Below are 16,490 nucleotides of genomic sequence, written 5' to 3'. Positions count from 1 at the left end.
TTAGAAATTTATTTTAAAACTCAAAATTTAAATAATATTTATCTTAATATTAATGGTTTTTAACTTTATGATTTATAGAGCTAATTGTGAATTAATTCAGTTTCTACATAGATGTTCATTATCTATTGCCTCAGAAAATCAAATCCAATAGATATTGAATATGAGCTGTGCGTGGCATACTGTTATTCATTTTAATCAATTGAAAAGCATAGCACAGCACTTTGCGCAAGTATCCGTTTGAGCTATACATGATGACCATTCATTCCTCAAATTCAACCGTTCAATTTCTTTAATATATATAAAAACTGAAATAGAGAATGAATGAGTATGTTAATTGTCATAAATGCACATATTTATCTTGTGTTAATGTCATTTGCCTATAAATAACACATGATATTTCAAGAAATGATTATCCCAATAATCCATTCAACAATTCACATTCTCTTGCTCTTCCTCTTAGCTCTATAATTCATAAAACTCAATTTCTATTCTCCCACAAACAAATATTTTCTTTATAGAAAACATATTATTCTGCTATCATTGTTGAAAGAAGCTACATCAACCTCTACCACGGTTGCGCCCGAAGGTAGAGGAATACCGGCGTAACTTGGGGCAAGCTTAACCGATTATTCCTGCGCTTAGGACGGGAAGTTGCCTTAGGTCCGCATTTTGCAGCTCCGGGTAATAAAGTTTTAATTATATTCTTGATTATATTTTTTAATATAATTGTTATTTATTTAATGATCAAAATTCAGATTTAAAATTAGTTGGTTAGTTCATATTTTTCCAACATTTTGTGCCTCCATCATACCTCCATCTCTTTCCATCATTTTCAAAGTTCAAACAATCGATCCGAACCGCTCAACTTAACCTCCATACTAAAATATATTTGAAGACCAAATTTTATATTTTTAGAAATTTTTTTACTATTTTTTTAGATAGGTACAAAATCAGTAAATCTGAACCATCTAAAAACAGTATTTTTGTACCTATCTAAAAAAATAGTAAAAAAATTCCTAAAAATATAAAATTTGGTCTCCAAATATATTTTAGTATAGAGGTTAGATTGAGCGGTTCGGATCGACTGTTTGAATTTTGAAAATAATGGAGAGAGATGGAGGCATGATGGAGGCACAAAAACATGGAGGCATTTGAACCCTCCTCTTCTTTTATTCTTATTTTCGTCTCAGCCCCTCCGAGTTAGAAATTTTTTTTTGTCGTTTTTTAATTAAATGCACATGCTTCATACATATTGAGTATAACAATAGTAAATTAATGACAATAATAACAATAATAATAATAATAATAATAATAACAATAATAATAATAATAATAATAATAATAATAATAATAATAATAATAATAATAATAATAATAATAATAATAATAATAATAATAATAATAATAATAATAATAATAATAATAATAATAATAATAATAATAATAATAATAATAATAATAATAATAATAATAATAATAATAATAATAATAATAATAATAATAATAATAATAATAATAATAATAATAATAATAATAATAATAATAATAATAATAATAATAATAATAATAATAATAATAATAATAATAATAATAATAATAATAATAATAATAATAATAATAATAATAATAATAATAATAATAATAATAATAATAATAATAATAATAATAATAATAATAATAATAATAATAATAATAATAATAATAATAATAATAATAATAATAATAATAGTAATAGAGATAGTGATAATATATAATTAGCGGTAATACTGTAATAGCAATATAAAAGCAACAACTGTAGCTTGGAAAATAACTCCTACGGTTGATTTTGAAAAATACTCTATTTTGATGTTCAGTTGTACTTTTCTTACTATTAACCAGTTCTTTGTGGAAGGTGAAGTATCCTTCCACAATCTTCTACCAAAGTAATAAATGTGGTCAAGTATATAGTTGTACAATATGGTTGAATTTAAACAAGTCAAAAGGTTCTGAAAGCTAAGTTGTGGTATATAGTAAACATCAAATAAAGTTCTGGTATATGCTCTTAACATTTTTTTTATGCAGTCCACATATAATTATAGACTTGTTTTTCTATCCAACTAATTGCTGACTTGTTATAACACCATAGCTTCATTTGAGCTCCTTATTTGGTTATTTTGTCTGGTTATAGATCAAGCTTCATTTGAGCTTCACTTGCAGTCCACATATCATTCTTTGTCTGGTTATAGATCAAGTTTCTCAAATATTGTAGACCCAAATATGAATCACAATTACTCCTTGTTTGATCATTTTGTATGAAAAAAAACAACAATTAATGAGTTAGACTGCTTTTCTAATAGGGACTACTTTCATATGCAAAAGAATTTGTTGCTCTCAAAACTTGCTTTATTGATTAACCTTTGGGTTTATATAGAGCTTTACAATCTTGCTAATAAGTCCACAGACTTTTCCCTAATTCCTATTTAACAATAGGTCCCTAAAACTAATACAAATCTCAACATATGCCATCATTAGAAAAGAGTACTGCTGTAAAGTGACCCTACCCTCATCTTAACTGTTAACAAACCCGACCTGAGCTTTATATATAGCAAAACATAGTGGAATATAAACCTGAATCAACTGACAATCTGTCTTACCTAAGAGCAGGTTTGACAGTGACCTGACCCAAATATGAGGAACCTATTGCAATAAATTGAAAACTCCAGTAGTCTGTTACATGAACTTAACTGAATCATAGTTGGAATGCGATGAAGTTCTCAACCTAAAAAATAATTAAAGAAAACTCAACTTTAATCCTAAAAAATAGATGGCCCAATAAAGTTTTCTATACTGGTATTACAACTTTTCATAGGTTTTTGTTAGATAAAGTGTTCATAGATTAATAGACTTGACAACCTGCCTATGAAACTAGTGCAAAATTCACAGGGAATGCCACTGTCAAGATTTTCAAAAAATGATAATTCACAAGGAACAAAAGAATGAGAAATTATGTCCTAGAAAACATGGAAAAACATATATCCTTGTAAATATGGTTAGTTGTCGATCTCCTAATTTCTCTCTCCATGGATTACTGGTTTAAGAAAAGCAGAAAGAACTAGACACCAAAAAGTTCACAAGTATTCTCCATTTTGCTTGATTTGTACATGCTAAACTTGAAGTTTTACTTGTCATGTTATATGACTAACTAGAAGATGGTTCTTTTCCTTTCCAGGATTTGATGCACCAAATTTGAGGTTAGTGCCCATTCCCTTTTTTCTTACTTCTCTACAATTTTTCCCTAATGCGTGTTGGGATGTAAGTTCTAATTTGATTGGTATTCTTTTGACTAATCATAGAAAATTATGATTCGACCTGATAGGGCTTTGGCAGATAAACTGGCAGAGTCTGGATTTTATGTGGCAGTCCCAGATTTTTTCTATGGAGACCCCATGCCACAAGACTTCAGTCAGTTTCCAGCGTGGAAGCAAAAGCATGGACCAGTATGCACTGGGTTTACACTATGTTTTACTTGTTTCTGTGTTGCAGTTTCTTCTTTTCCCTTTCAAATCTTGCTTTCTTTAAATCCAATGGAAATTTTAATTTCTACTTGAGCTTAATCGGGTATGGATGAAAGAACATAGTAGTGTCATTATGGTATGTTGTCACTTAACTACAGTCCTGTATGTGCTGATTTGAATTATAATTGTTGCTCCAGAACAGTACGAAACCATCAATTTCCAAGCAAATTCCTTTAGAAAGTGTTTCAGTATATAAAGTGGGTATTATGAAACTATAAGAGATCCTGAGGCTTTTTTTAGGTCGGATTGCAAGTTTCAGTGCAGCTTCAGTAATTTGTAAACATATGGATTTAGGCAAAAGGATTTGAGGATGCAAAGCTTGTGATCCAAGCCCTAAAAGAAAAAGGTGTATCTGCCATTGGAGCTGCAGGTTTTTGCTGGGGAGGTACTGGTTATCTGTTTTTATTGTGTTATGTTTTTGTCTGTATATTTATTTATTTAGTGAATTATCAGCTTGGCATTAAGCCTTTAAACAGTAGAGGATATATTAGTGCATAACATTTTTATTTTTCACAGCTTGTTTTGTTATTGTAGTTCAGATAATAGCATTGACTTCTATCAAGCTATAAACAGTGTACATTGTAGAGCACACATCTTCTCTTATGCATGCCATAAGACATGCACATTTATGTCAAAAATATTAACCTAATTTATGGAACTTATCATCCAATGTTTTCAGCCAAGGTTGTTGTGGAATTGGCAAAGTCAGATGACATCAAAGCTGCAGTACTGCTTCATCCCTCTTTGGTCACTGTTGATGATATTAAAGGTACAGATTTTGTTTCCAGTTTATTCAATAATTGTGGTATTACGCTGCTTTTGGTGGGTACTTTTCTTGTATTGGGGCAGTAATCTGTACCGTGCAGTACCAAGTTAATGCCTGTTATTTACCAATCAGGTGGCTGCTTATTTTTCTTAGGCAGAGAGTACTATCCATATTTCTGTTGCTGGAGGTGGCACTATAATTCTAAGATTGACGACTTATTGCATTTATTTCCCTATCTGAATAATTAAATGTACAAAATCATTTTCAGAGGTCAAGATCCCCATATCAGTACTTGGAGCTGAGATTGACAGGAGCACCCCTCCTGAAGTGACTAAGCAGTTTGAGGAGATACTCTCTACCAGACCTGAGGTAATTTGAATTTCTCAACTGACCCTTACACCTTAGAACTCCAACTAAACCAGGGGTACTACAATTAATTATCCAACCCATCCAGTCATCCCAGCGTGGTGGATCCGACCAGTTTGAGATTGACACCTGGGAAAAGGGAGTCCGTGTCCCCTCTGGTACCTGAGGTACAATTTTAAAAAATGGATGTCCAGATTAACTCAGCTGAGCCAAACTCAATCCGGAGCCAATTGGGACTTTAGTAGGCCTGCTTTGAGATTCGTGCCACATGAAAAGAATGGTCCAGATTTATGGCTTGCACCTTAGGTACCTGGGGTGATACGGATTCGGGAAAAGGGCCAGGTATAGGTCCAAAATTTTCTGACCTGCATGTAGGGGTGTAAACTGTCAGATACGGATCGGATAGTGGTTTTACTGTATACTTATCCGTTATAACTTTTTGGATACGGATACAGATAGTATCGGATACGAATCGGATATTAAACGTTACAGATACGGATCGGATATCGGACGGATACGGATATTTTTCGTAATTAGTTTGTTGATTACAAAACATCTATTATATTATTAAAATATTAGTCACTAATTATATCATAGTGTTATATTGTTCATCAAAATATATATCTATATGCAATTTAATAAATTATTAGTATAATTAATATACAATTTAATAAATCAATTTAAGAACATATATTGCATTTGTTGTGGTTTAAGAGTATAACGGTCGGATACGGATAGTTAAAAGTCTTACCGTATCCTTATCCGTTATAATTTTTCGGATACAGATACAAATACAGATACAGATAGTCTCGGATACGGATCGGATAATTTAGATAATTTTCTGGATTCGGATCCGGACGAAATCGGATAATTTACACCCCTACCTGCATGACCCTGTTCTACCTTTCTACTGAACTATATATTTTACAATGTCTTAATGGGTTTAGGAAAGCGATAGGAAAGCCAATGTATTGACCTCATTTCCACTCCATTTTGTTTGTCTAAGATCTAATATGAATATATTTAATATATTTTCTGTACTGTAATTTAATGGGTGGGGTTGGGTTGACAGATGACTTGTGTGGCTTTTGTATAGCTATATTTTGGTTGATCCATGACTGGTGGGATTGGGTCTGACTCTTTTATAAAATATAAAAATGCTTATCTGACACATCTGGCCCAACTTGATCCATTGATGCTTCTAAATCTAAACTAATTATTGCCAATAAAAATGAAAATGAGTTAACTTACTATATATTTTCAATGGAGTATATATAAGTCCGCAGGAAAGGGCAAGGATGGTTACTAAGCCAGACACAGTCAGTGCAGCGAGTCCAATTAGGAAGAAGAAAATTAAAAAGACTCCAGTGCAATTGGATTACATGAAATCAGTTGGACCTTTGACTCACTCACAAGCTGAGGTTGTGGTATTTGCTGCTGGAGTTGAGATGAGTGACACAATGGCAGCAAAGGTGAAAGGAGTTCTAGCAATATGATTTAGGAATGGATGTGGTGGATTGATAGGAGATATTATATAATAGTTATACATGGATTACAGGACAAAGATTAGATTAATAACATGGAACGTAAGGGGTCTGAATGAAAGAGATAAACGCTTGGCTGTGCGTCAAATCTTTTTTCTAGAAAAACCAGACATAATTTGTCTCCAAGAGACCAAGCTAAGCAGTATTTCTGATCAAATGGCAAAAGAAATATGTGGTAGAAGATTGGGAGGAAGGGTATCATTAGATGCCATGCAAACAAGAGGAGGAGTTTTGATTTCATGGAGAGAGAGCAGATACAGATATATTCATCACGAAGTGCTAACTTATTGTGTATCTGTCAGACTCGAGGATACAATGACAGGGACTGAGATTGTTTGTACAGCCGTATATGGTCCCTCACGATCAACTCAAAGAGATCATTTCTTTAATGAACTTCATCAAGCAAAACCAATAGATGATTGTCCTTGGATTGTGTGTGGTGATTTCAATGTCACCTTGCAATCACAGGACAGAAATTTACCCAATTCGGATTGGAGGGGACCTCTTGAATTCCATAATCTCTTGATTGAACTAGAGCTATCTAACTTACCGATGCGTGGAAGAAATTATACATGGAGCAATGCAAGAGAGACGCCTTCTATGGCTAAGTTAGATCGATTTCTGATTTCAGCTACTTGGGGCTTGTTGTTCCCAAATTCAGTGCAGCAGACCCTTCCGAACTCTTCCTCGGATCACTGTCCGATTCGATACGAGGCCACCACAAACTTCAAAAGGTCGAATATTTTTCGCCTTGAGAATTTCTGGTTAAATTCTGATCATTTTAAAAGCTTTGTTCAAGAAGAATGGTCCAAATTGCCAACAGCAAGCACACCTTTGGAGCTCCATAATAAATTTTGTTCACTTCAAAAGGGCATTACGACCTGGACAAAGGAAAGAATAGGAAGTATTAAAAGCCAGATCAAAGTTTGTAGGGATTTCATAGGCTGGATAGACATGGTTCAAGAGCTTAGACAGATTTCAGATTTGGAAAAATTTGTGAAGGCATTAATTAAAAATAGATATACTGAGTTGGCAGTTCTCGAAGAGCAAATGTGGAAACAGAGAGCAAAAGTAAAATGGGAGCTAGAGGGAGACAAGAATACCAAATTTTATCATGCATACGCTTCGGCCAGGAGAAGAAACAATTTCATTGGTCCAATTCAGCATAATGGCACATTATGCGCAACTCAAAAAATGAAAGCCGATGCATTTTTTGACTTCTATGTCAATCTAATGGGTAAAGAGCAGCAGGACATTATCAATGTGGATTGGAGATTCTTATATCCGCAACCAGCAAATTTAGAGATAATGTCAAGACCCATAGAACAAGAGGAGGTGTTGCAGGTCATCGCCAAATGGCCAAATAATAAGAGTCCGGGACCTGAGGGTCTGACGGGTGAGTTCTACAAGACATTTTCACGTATGCTTCTTCCTGACATTATGTTGGTTTTCAGTAAGGTGACAACTGAATTCTATGATCTCACACCTTTAAACTCTTCATACATCACACTGGTTCCGAAAAAGGAAAACTGCTCAGCACCTCAAGACTTTCGTCCGATCAGCTTAGTGCACGGTATCCAGAAAATATTTTCAAAAATCTTGGCTAACAGAATACAAGAAGGCATACAAGAATTGTTAAGTGCGTCACAAACTGGATTTTTGAAGGGGAGACAAATTACAGAAGGATTTTTATATGCGCAAGAGATGCTTCATTTTGCAAAAGGGAACGATGTGCCATTAGCAATGTTTAAGGCAGATGTTCACAAAGCCTTTGATATGCTGAATTGGAATTTTCTTGAAAAAATATTGGCGGGTTTAGGCTTCTCAGAAATTTGGCAACGATGGATACGGCAATTGGTTCTAAAGGGATCATCTCAAGTCTTAGTAAATGGATTACTCGGAAAAAAGATCATTCTCAAGAGAGGTGTCCGTCAAGGAGATCCTCTCTCACCTTTTTTGTTTATCATGGCGATTGATTTCCTTCCAAGGTGGCTATCGAGGCTTCAGGTTCTAGATGCAATAAGATTACCTATACGACGGATGCATCCGTGTTTGCTTTATGCGGATGATGTGTTATTTTTTGTGAAACCTGAAGTTCAACAAATCCAATTACTAAAAGTTGTGCTTCTAACATTTGCCTCAATCTCGGGTCTGCATGTTAACATGATGAAATCTGAGATATTGATATCGGGAGTAACAGAACAGCTATCTCAAACATTAACTACAATCATGGGTTGCAAAAGAGGCACATTTCCCTTCTGTTATTTGGGTCTACCACTGACAAATGGCCGACTGCCAAAGACGGCTTTCTTACCTTTGATCCAAAATATTGCAAACAGATTGTCAGGTTGGGCTGCTAAATTTCTCTCGATAGCCGGCAGGGTTCTACTTACAAATACGGTTTTGTCCTCTATACCGATTTATTTTATGTCGGTATTCAAACTGCCTTCATGGGTTATCTTTGAAATCGACAAAATCAGGAAGCGGTTCCTTTGGCATGGTGTTCAAGAAGGTCAGAAGAAAATTCATCTAGTCAATTGGGATTTAGTTTGTACACCTAAGGAACTTGGAGGTTTAGGCGTACTCGATCTCAAAATGTTAAACTTGGCATTATTAGTCAAATGGATCTGGCAATGGGATTCAAAGCATCAGAAACTATGGAAATCAATTTTTCAAGAGCTGTACACAAGGCCGGGGGGCAATATCAACCACTCATACTTATTCAATAATCAATTGAAAACACTACTACCTTTTTCTCAAGCATTTATACACAGAGTTGTGGGTAATGGAAAAGAAATTGATTTTTGGCATGAGAATTGGGGTTGTGGCGTACTGAAGCAAAAATATTCTGAGCTGTACACGTTTGTATGGTCAAAGGATGTCACTTTGGAAGAAATTTTGCTGCAGCACGATCTGTCTGATCTATTCAGACCAGTTTTATCAAGGACTGCACGGCAACAACTATCGGATATGTGCGGGGTAGTCCAAGGCGTAAGACGGATGTTAAGAAATGATGATCGGGATGATGCAATATGGACAGCTCAATCAGTGGGTATTTTCTCTGTGAAATCAGCCTACTTTGCACTGAAAAATGGTCCTAGGATCAAATCGGTTCTTCCACTAATTTGGAAGCTCAAAGCCCCACCTCGTTTCAGAATCTTTGGATGGTTGGTTCTATTAAATAGGATCTTGACGACTGAAAATCTAAACAAAAGAGGTTTTAGTTTGGTGAGTATATGTTACTTGTGTCGTGCGAATATTGAAACAACAACTCACATCTTTAACGAGTGCATGGTTTCAAGGGAAGTTTATCAATTGGTGGAGACCAGGTTGTTGCCAAATCACCACGGCTTCTTGACTTCTGAAAATGATATCATATCAAAATTGGTAAACAGGTCAATACCGAAAGAAGGCAGAGCATTGATTCTCATCTCGCAATTCGTCCTTTGGAGAGAACGGTGTGCTCGATTGTTTAGAGAGCAATATAAAACAGTCAACGATTTAGTTGAAGAAGTTAGATCTCAGTGGCACTTTCTGAATAATGAAGAATGAAGATTGAAGATTGAAGAATTATATGCAAGAAGAAATTAACCTTTTCATTTGTTGTACTTTGTTATTTTTCGCTTTCTTTACTCTTTTTTTCTTTTTTCTTGTTTGTTTTCTCTATTTTTGTTTTTTTCATCCATCTGTAAATCCACACTAGGGTTCCTTCTCAAAACCCTTTAAATGATTGTAACCAATTGCGGTTAATAAAATAGGAGCTTGACTCCTATTTCTTACTCAAAAAAAAAAACTTACTATATATTTTCTTATACTATTTGCAAACAGGTGCCAAGCTATGTGAAGATATTTGCAGGAGTTCAACATGGATGGACCGTACGATATGAGGTCACTGACAAAGCGGCCGTAGAAAAGGCTGAAGAAGCCCACAAAGACATGCTTAATTGGTTCAACAAATATGTGAAGTAAAAATTATGGCCGTGTATAATATATATGTTTCACGAATGTCATGTCAAAACTGAGAGTTGTGGTGGTAGGTAGTTATGGGATGAATATTTAATAGAATAAGGGTTTGAAGTACAATAAAATTTAATACATGATATTATGTTGGTATAGATATTTGTAAGTTGTATAGCTAGCTGTGATTTTTGTTGTTGTTCTGAAAATGAAGTTTCCTCTTGCACTGCTATTTTTGCGGAGTTCGCATCGTCTACGTTAACTCAAAAGAGTATCTTTTGAGTTAATATATCTCAGTCCATTGATTTTAAACGGAGCTAATCCGGTCTCCGCCTATAATGCAGTGGCTTTTCTATATTAGTGCGGATCTAACTTGCACGTATATTAAAGCAGATTGAACGGTCCAGATTCATTAACTCAAAAGATTCTTTTTTGAGTTAATGCAGAGGATACGAATTCAATCATCAGATGGTATGTGGTGTCTCACGTTAAAGTTAAAGGATGGATCTGGTGAATTGTATTGTATCAAGATCCATGTTGACTCTCATCAACTCTTTTCATACATCGATCAGGCAGAGTTGTCCATCTGTGAGCAAACATATTGTACGTAGAGCATAAACATGACTTTGGTTCAGATAGCCTAATAATAATATACAAAACTATTATTAATTAGGGGGTTGGCTCTCGCTAGATAAAAGCTCAAGGGTTGTTTACTGCTATCTGTTTTGCGGGTGCTCTAGTGGAGCCCCTAAATTTACTTTCCATTTTTATTTGTTTTGTGACATGACTTATGTATCAAAACATTTATCAATCAAATAGAGGCTCGACCTCTATTTCTTTCAAAAAAAAATATCTGGTTCATTGATTCCTCTCTCTCTCTCTCTCCATCTCTGGACATTTCTGGAATTCAAAAGCGGTTTTGTGTCATTTTCAGGAATTTCAGGGATTTTTATGTAAATCTTTGGTCCTTGAGTTCAGTTTTAGGAATTTGTGAGGTGGAATTGGTATGTTGGGCAGATTCAAAGGACTTATTTGTGGGCCGGAAAACCGGGAGGGTTTTGTTTGCAATTGTGCAGTGGCGGAGCTTCAAATTTGTGGTGTTCTCAGGGGCCTTTCTGCACTTTCCGGTTTTATCTCTATTTTATCACTCAATCTGGCATGCAGGGCCCACCAGTCGTTTCTTTTCTAACTCCTTAGCGCCACCTTTCTGAGCTTTAAAATGACATCAAGATTTGTGCTAGTGTCATTTTGATTCGTGGTGCACTGTTCTAATCTTAATTGTTTACTTTGTTTTTGTAGTTGATTTGACATTTAGGGATGTACCCCTTTTTTCAGGAGATGCAAATTTTTTTTAGGTAATGTAATTAAAATTTTAGCAATTCAAACAAATTTCAGGAGATGCAAAATTTTCCAAATGTAACCAACATGAATATTCCAGTGGATGAGAAGTTTGTGGAGAATATTAACTTTTTAGATGTAGAATATTCATATGGATTTGCATTTTCTTTATCAATGTGAACGATTGGTTATAAGTGAATATCTCATGAAATAATTGTCCCTTGCTATGTTGATTTTTCTCTGATTGACTCCAAGTCTTATTGTTGCAGACATGTCCAATCAAACAAGTGTTCTAAATTTCTGGTGGAAGAAGAACAAGAGAGTTGCGACTTGATGAAATGCATGTACACATATTGTAGTTGACGGTACAACTTCTCTTGGTGTGAGATTTTAATTTATGACCGGAAAGATACACATGAGTGGGAAGAAAAAAAGCATAATGATAAGGTATACAAGACAATTAGCTAGCTTCCTTGAAATATCGCAAGAAGCTCGAAACAAATTAAATGTTACATCTCAATCACCGTTTGAATTGTAAGTTTATGTAAATCAAAGAAATAGAAAGCGATGTCCCCTGACAACTTTTCTTAATTAAATAATCTGACAATATACTGTCATATGACTCATATCAATCGTTTAATTTCGGGACCATAGAAAGGTGCTGAAATCACACGGCAACTCCTAGTCCAAGTACCGTCGACATCATTTTTTTTAATACATGATTACAACATTAATAAAAAAAATCCAATGGAAAAATAATTATGATTGAAGAAAATGCAACGCATATTAATTTCCTTCATGACAATATTAATCAAAATCTTTAAACTCAAAATCTTTTTTTTTAATAATATATAGTTTTTGAAAGTTCTTTTGGTGTTCCAATAATATTTCGAACATTGACATGAATTACAATTATAACAAAATCATTTTAATATTTTTTTCATGAAAATACATGGAAAAATTGCATTATTTCTATATCCAATATATAGTACAGAAAATGCGACTATGCACAGCCCGAAAATCTAATGACACACGGTTCCATGACCGTGTCCGCAAGCATCGTGTATGAATAGAAGGGTACATTGTATGCAGTTCCCGAACCTTTTCTATATAATAATGACGGACACGGTTATTACAATCCAACCGTGTCGAATCTTCAAAAAAAAAAATGCACTGGAAATAGTGATTTCTACACGGTCACAATAACCGTGTATAATAACAAGAATTATATACACGGTTTCTACAAGAGATCCGTGTATGATTTTAGAAACCATAAATGGTTTTATTTAGAACCATATATGATTTGTGTTTTATTCGATTTATAATTAGCTAGCATCCATATTTACTAGTGATTAATCATAATATATTACACATTCATAATTCAATAAAAAAACACCATTCAATCGATCATCATTTACTTTTCTAGTGAAAAAGAAGTCGTGATTTTGTGCTAGACTAATGTTTAAATTTGCCCGATCAATCGATCATCATTTAATTAGTATTGTGTCTTTATCTTGCGAGGAGTACGCGCCAATTTGCCCAAGACTTGAGTCAACAGCCAATCAAGAGAAAGACTTCCAATTCTTTCGGCTCCTCTCCATTCCTTGTGACAATGGAGATATCAATCAACAACACTCTTAAAACTATATATACATCTCTATGCAACCTACGCTCAATTAAGCAAGTATCAGCACTACAAATTAAAATAAATACTGTGGCATCATTTAAGACTTGTGATTTGTCAAGAATCATGTAATCTTGACAAATCACAAGTTGTGAATTTTCTTTTTAATGGAGATGAGAGAACGCGTTACTTGACAGTGACTAGCTAGCCAAGGTCTCCTCTCTTTAGTCTTCACAACTCATGAGACCTCTACTAAAGATATACATTTATACTACTTTTTAGTTCACAAATCAAATGCTTGCACAATGGCCTATCTATACTACAAACTCATTATTTTATTAGTTGTGCTCCTCATTCAAAACAAACAACTAAACTCTTGCTCAGAGGAAGACTTACAATCTCTTTTATCCTTCAAGAGGGGTCTCACCGACCCGCGCAATCGGCTCTCCTCTTGGACCGGGGACAAATGCTGCTCCTGGCAAGGCGTCACGTGCAACACAAACAAGCCCGCTCGTGTGGTAAAACTCGACCTTCACAACCCGGCAGGTGATGATGATTCGTGGGCTCTAGGAGGCCACATCAGCACCTCTCTGCTCCAAGTCGACTTCCTGGCCTACCTTGACATCAGCTTCAATGACTTTGAGGATGTCCCTATCCCCACCTTCTTTGGCTCTTTTCCAAGACTAATGTACCTTAACCTTTCTGCCACTGGCTTCGAGGGAAATGTTCCTTCACATCTTGGAAACTTGTCTACCTTGCGCTGCCTAGACCTCTCGAACAATGCTTATTTGAGTGTCGAAGATTCGGGGTGGATTGAAAATCTCAACTCTCTCAAGTGCCTTGATCTAAGCTACTTGAGCTTCAACATCAAGTTCGGTACGTTACTACTTACTAGGATCACTTCACATGCTTCCTTCGTTGACCAAGTTGCACCTGTCCCAATGCATTTTCTTGGATAATACAATTCCAACATTTCTCTCAAAGACCAACTTTTCCTCTCTTTCTACCCTTGATCTATCTTACAACTACTTCAATTCTAGCTTGCCAATGTGGTTATTTAACATAACCACTCTTGAGATTCTTGATCTCGGGGGCAATTATTTTCCTGTTAAGATACCATATGTTGTTGATAATATGAGTTCCCTAAGATATATTGATCTTTCTTTCAACACATATGTTGAAGGAGGTGGGTTCCCACAACATTTGCAATCACTATACTTGTCACGGATGAATATAACCGGTGAACTGTCAATGTTCAAAGGTATCACAAATGGTTGTAGCAAAAACACTATAGAGAACCTAGACCTAGGAGGAAACCAAATTCAGGGAGCATTGCCTGAATGGTTGAAAGAGCTCTCGAACCTTAGAACACTTGAATTGTATGAGAATCATATCACCGGGTCAATACCCGCTGGCCTAGGTAGTCTTAAGAGCCTGGCTTATCTTGATATTTCCAACAATTCTTTGGAAGGTACTATAACCGAGTTGCATTTTGCTAATCTGAAAACCTTGAAGTACCTAGACATTTCCTTGAACAAATTGACTATGGAAATAAGCTATGATTGGCTTCCTCCTTTCCAATTGGAGACAATTAGATTGGGTTCTTGTAAGTTGGGTCCAAAATTCCCTCAGTGGCTTAGGAATCAATTCAACTACTCTTGGCTTGATATGTCATATAGCAAGATAACAGATTCTATACCAAAATGGTTTTGGCACCTCTCAGAAAAAAATTTCCACTTAGATCTCTCACATAACCAAATTTGTGGAGAAGTTCCAACCCTGACAAGAGTGAACTCTTCAGAAAATGTGGTTATTGACTTGAGCTCGAACCTTCTCCAGGGGGCCATACCATTATTTCCTTATTGCGAGGGCGCCATTGACTTGTCAAATAACTTGTTTTCTGGACAGATTCCATCAAAAATTGGTGACGTGATGCCTAAACTAAGATTCCTATCTTTCTCCAATAACATCATAACAGGTGAATTACCTGCAAAATTCTGTGAAATGGATAAGTTGGAAGGCTTAGATCTCTCAAGAAACATGTTGTCTGGTGAAATTTTGAATTGTTGGAAACCAAACTTAAGCCTGAAAATTTTGGATTTCTCAAGCAACAATATCACTGGCAAGATTCCTGATACAATTTGCACAGCGTCTTCAATCATTTCTCTACATTTGAGCAACAATGAATTATATGGACACCTCCCAAAATCATTGAAGAATTGCCATCATTTGATAACAGTTGATTTTGGCAACAACAAGCTCACAAGTGAAATTCCATCCTGGTTAGGAGTTAATCTATCAAAACTGAGAATCCTGAGCCTACCGAGGAACAAGTTCACTGGCAGTGTACCAAATGAGCTATCAAGGTTAACTTCTCTTCAAAATCTAGATCTCTCTCACAATAATCTATCAGGTCATGTCCCACAAAGTGTTGGTAACCTGACGGCGATGAAGGAAATCCCCAGGGGTATAGAATACTTCAACCAAATTGAAAGCTACAAGGAGAACATTATTTTGGCCATAAAAAGAAGATCCAACATTCCTAGAAAACTACTCCCACTTTTTTCATCCTTGGACCTCTCTGAAAATAGTTTAACTGGGAGTATACCATCTGAGGTGACCAGTCTTTATGGCTTGTTGAGCTTGAACCTCTCAGGAAACCAACTTGGAGGGGCGATTACAAGCAACTTCGGCTTTATGCAAAGAATAGAATTTCTAGATCTATCAAGAAACCATCTCACTGGCCCAATACCAGAGAGTCTCGCCAATTTGAACTTTATTAGCGATCTCAACCTATCATACAACAATCTATCAGGAAGAGTTCCCTCAGAATTACTCCAGAAGTCTTTGTATGGTTTTCGAATTGATTATATGGGGAATCAGTATTTATGTGATTACGATTTGGATTGTGCTATAATGCCAATCCCGCCATCCTTGGGAAATGAAGAGGAGAACAAAAGAAGTGACAAAGAGATGTTGTGGTTATATGTCGGCATTGCCGCAGGATATTTATTAGGCTTATGGCTAACATGGGGTGTGCTTTTGTTCAAGAAGGAATGGAGATGGGCATTTTTCCGGAAGATGGATAGAGCATATGATAAGCTCTATGTTCTGGTTGCAATAAAGGTGAGAAAGTTGAAGGGCCAAAAATTCGTGAGGGATGATGAAAACATATGAAATATGCTAGAGCGTATATATTTAAGAAGCCCTATAATTGTTTTCTGATTTTCATTTTGTTGTTATTTGTTGTTGCTCTTTGTTGTTGTTGTTGTTGTTGTAACTTCCCACTGAATGGTTAAAGTTGTAATGTGGGACTACTCCAGTATTAAATGTATCAACTT

At 35.3% G+C, this 16,490-nt stretch overlaps 1 protein-coding gene and 1 pseudogene across 2 annotated transcripts in view; both read left to right on the top strand.

The window, feature by feature from the left end:
* The window catches only part of LOC144544527 (endo-1,3;1,4-beta-D-glucanase-like), a 28,311-nt gene extending 17,949 nt beyond the window's left edge, over window positions 1–10,362 (top strand). For both annotated transcript variants that reach the window (XM_078293047.1, XM_078293048.1), the window contains exons 2-7: window positions 3,209–3,230; window positions 3,356–3,476; window positions 3,849–3,939; window positions 4,234–4,323; window positions 4,589–4,689; window positions 10,059–10,362. In XM_078293047.1, the coding sequence (XP_078149173.1) occupies window positions 3,209–3,230; window positions 3,356–3,476; window positions 3,849–3,939; window positions 4,234–4,323; window positions 4,589–4,689; window positions 10,059–10,199 (566 nt within the window). In that variant the 3' untranslated portion in view covers window positions 10,200–10,362. The remainder of the gene's footprint in view (window positions 1–3,208; window positions 3,231–3,355; window positions 3,477–3,848; window positions 3,940–4,233; window positions 4,324–4,588; window positions 4,690–10,058) is intronic.
* A 3,092-nt stretch (window positions 10,363–13,454) lies between these two features.
* Window positions 13,455–16,326, top strand: LOC144544130 (receptor-like protein EIX2; annotated as a pseudogene).
* Window positions 16,327–16,490: the final 164 nt, after the last annotated feature.

Source organism: Carex rostrata, chromosome 26 (assembly GCF_964058835.1).
Source record: "Carex rostrata chromosome 26, lpCarRost1.2, whole genome shotgun sequence".
Taxonomy (NCBI): Eukaryota; Viridiplantae; Streptophyta; class Magnoliopsida; order Poales; family Cyperaceae; genus Carex; species Carex rostrata.
This window is presented reverse-complemented; position numbering and strand designations above follow the sequence as displayed.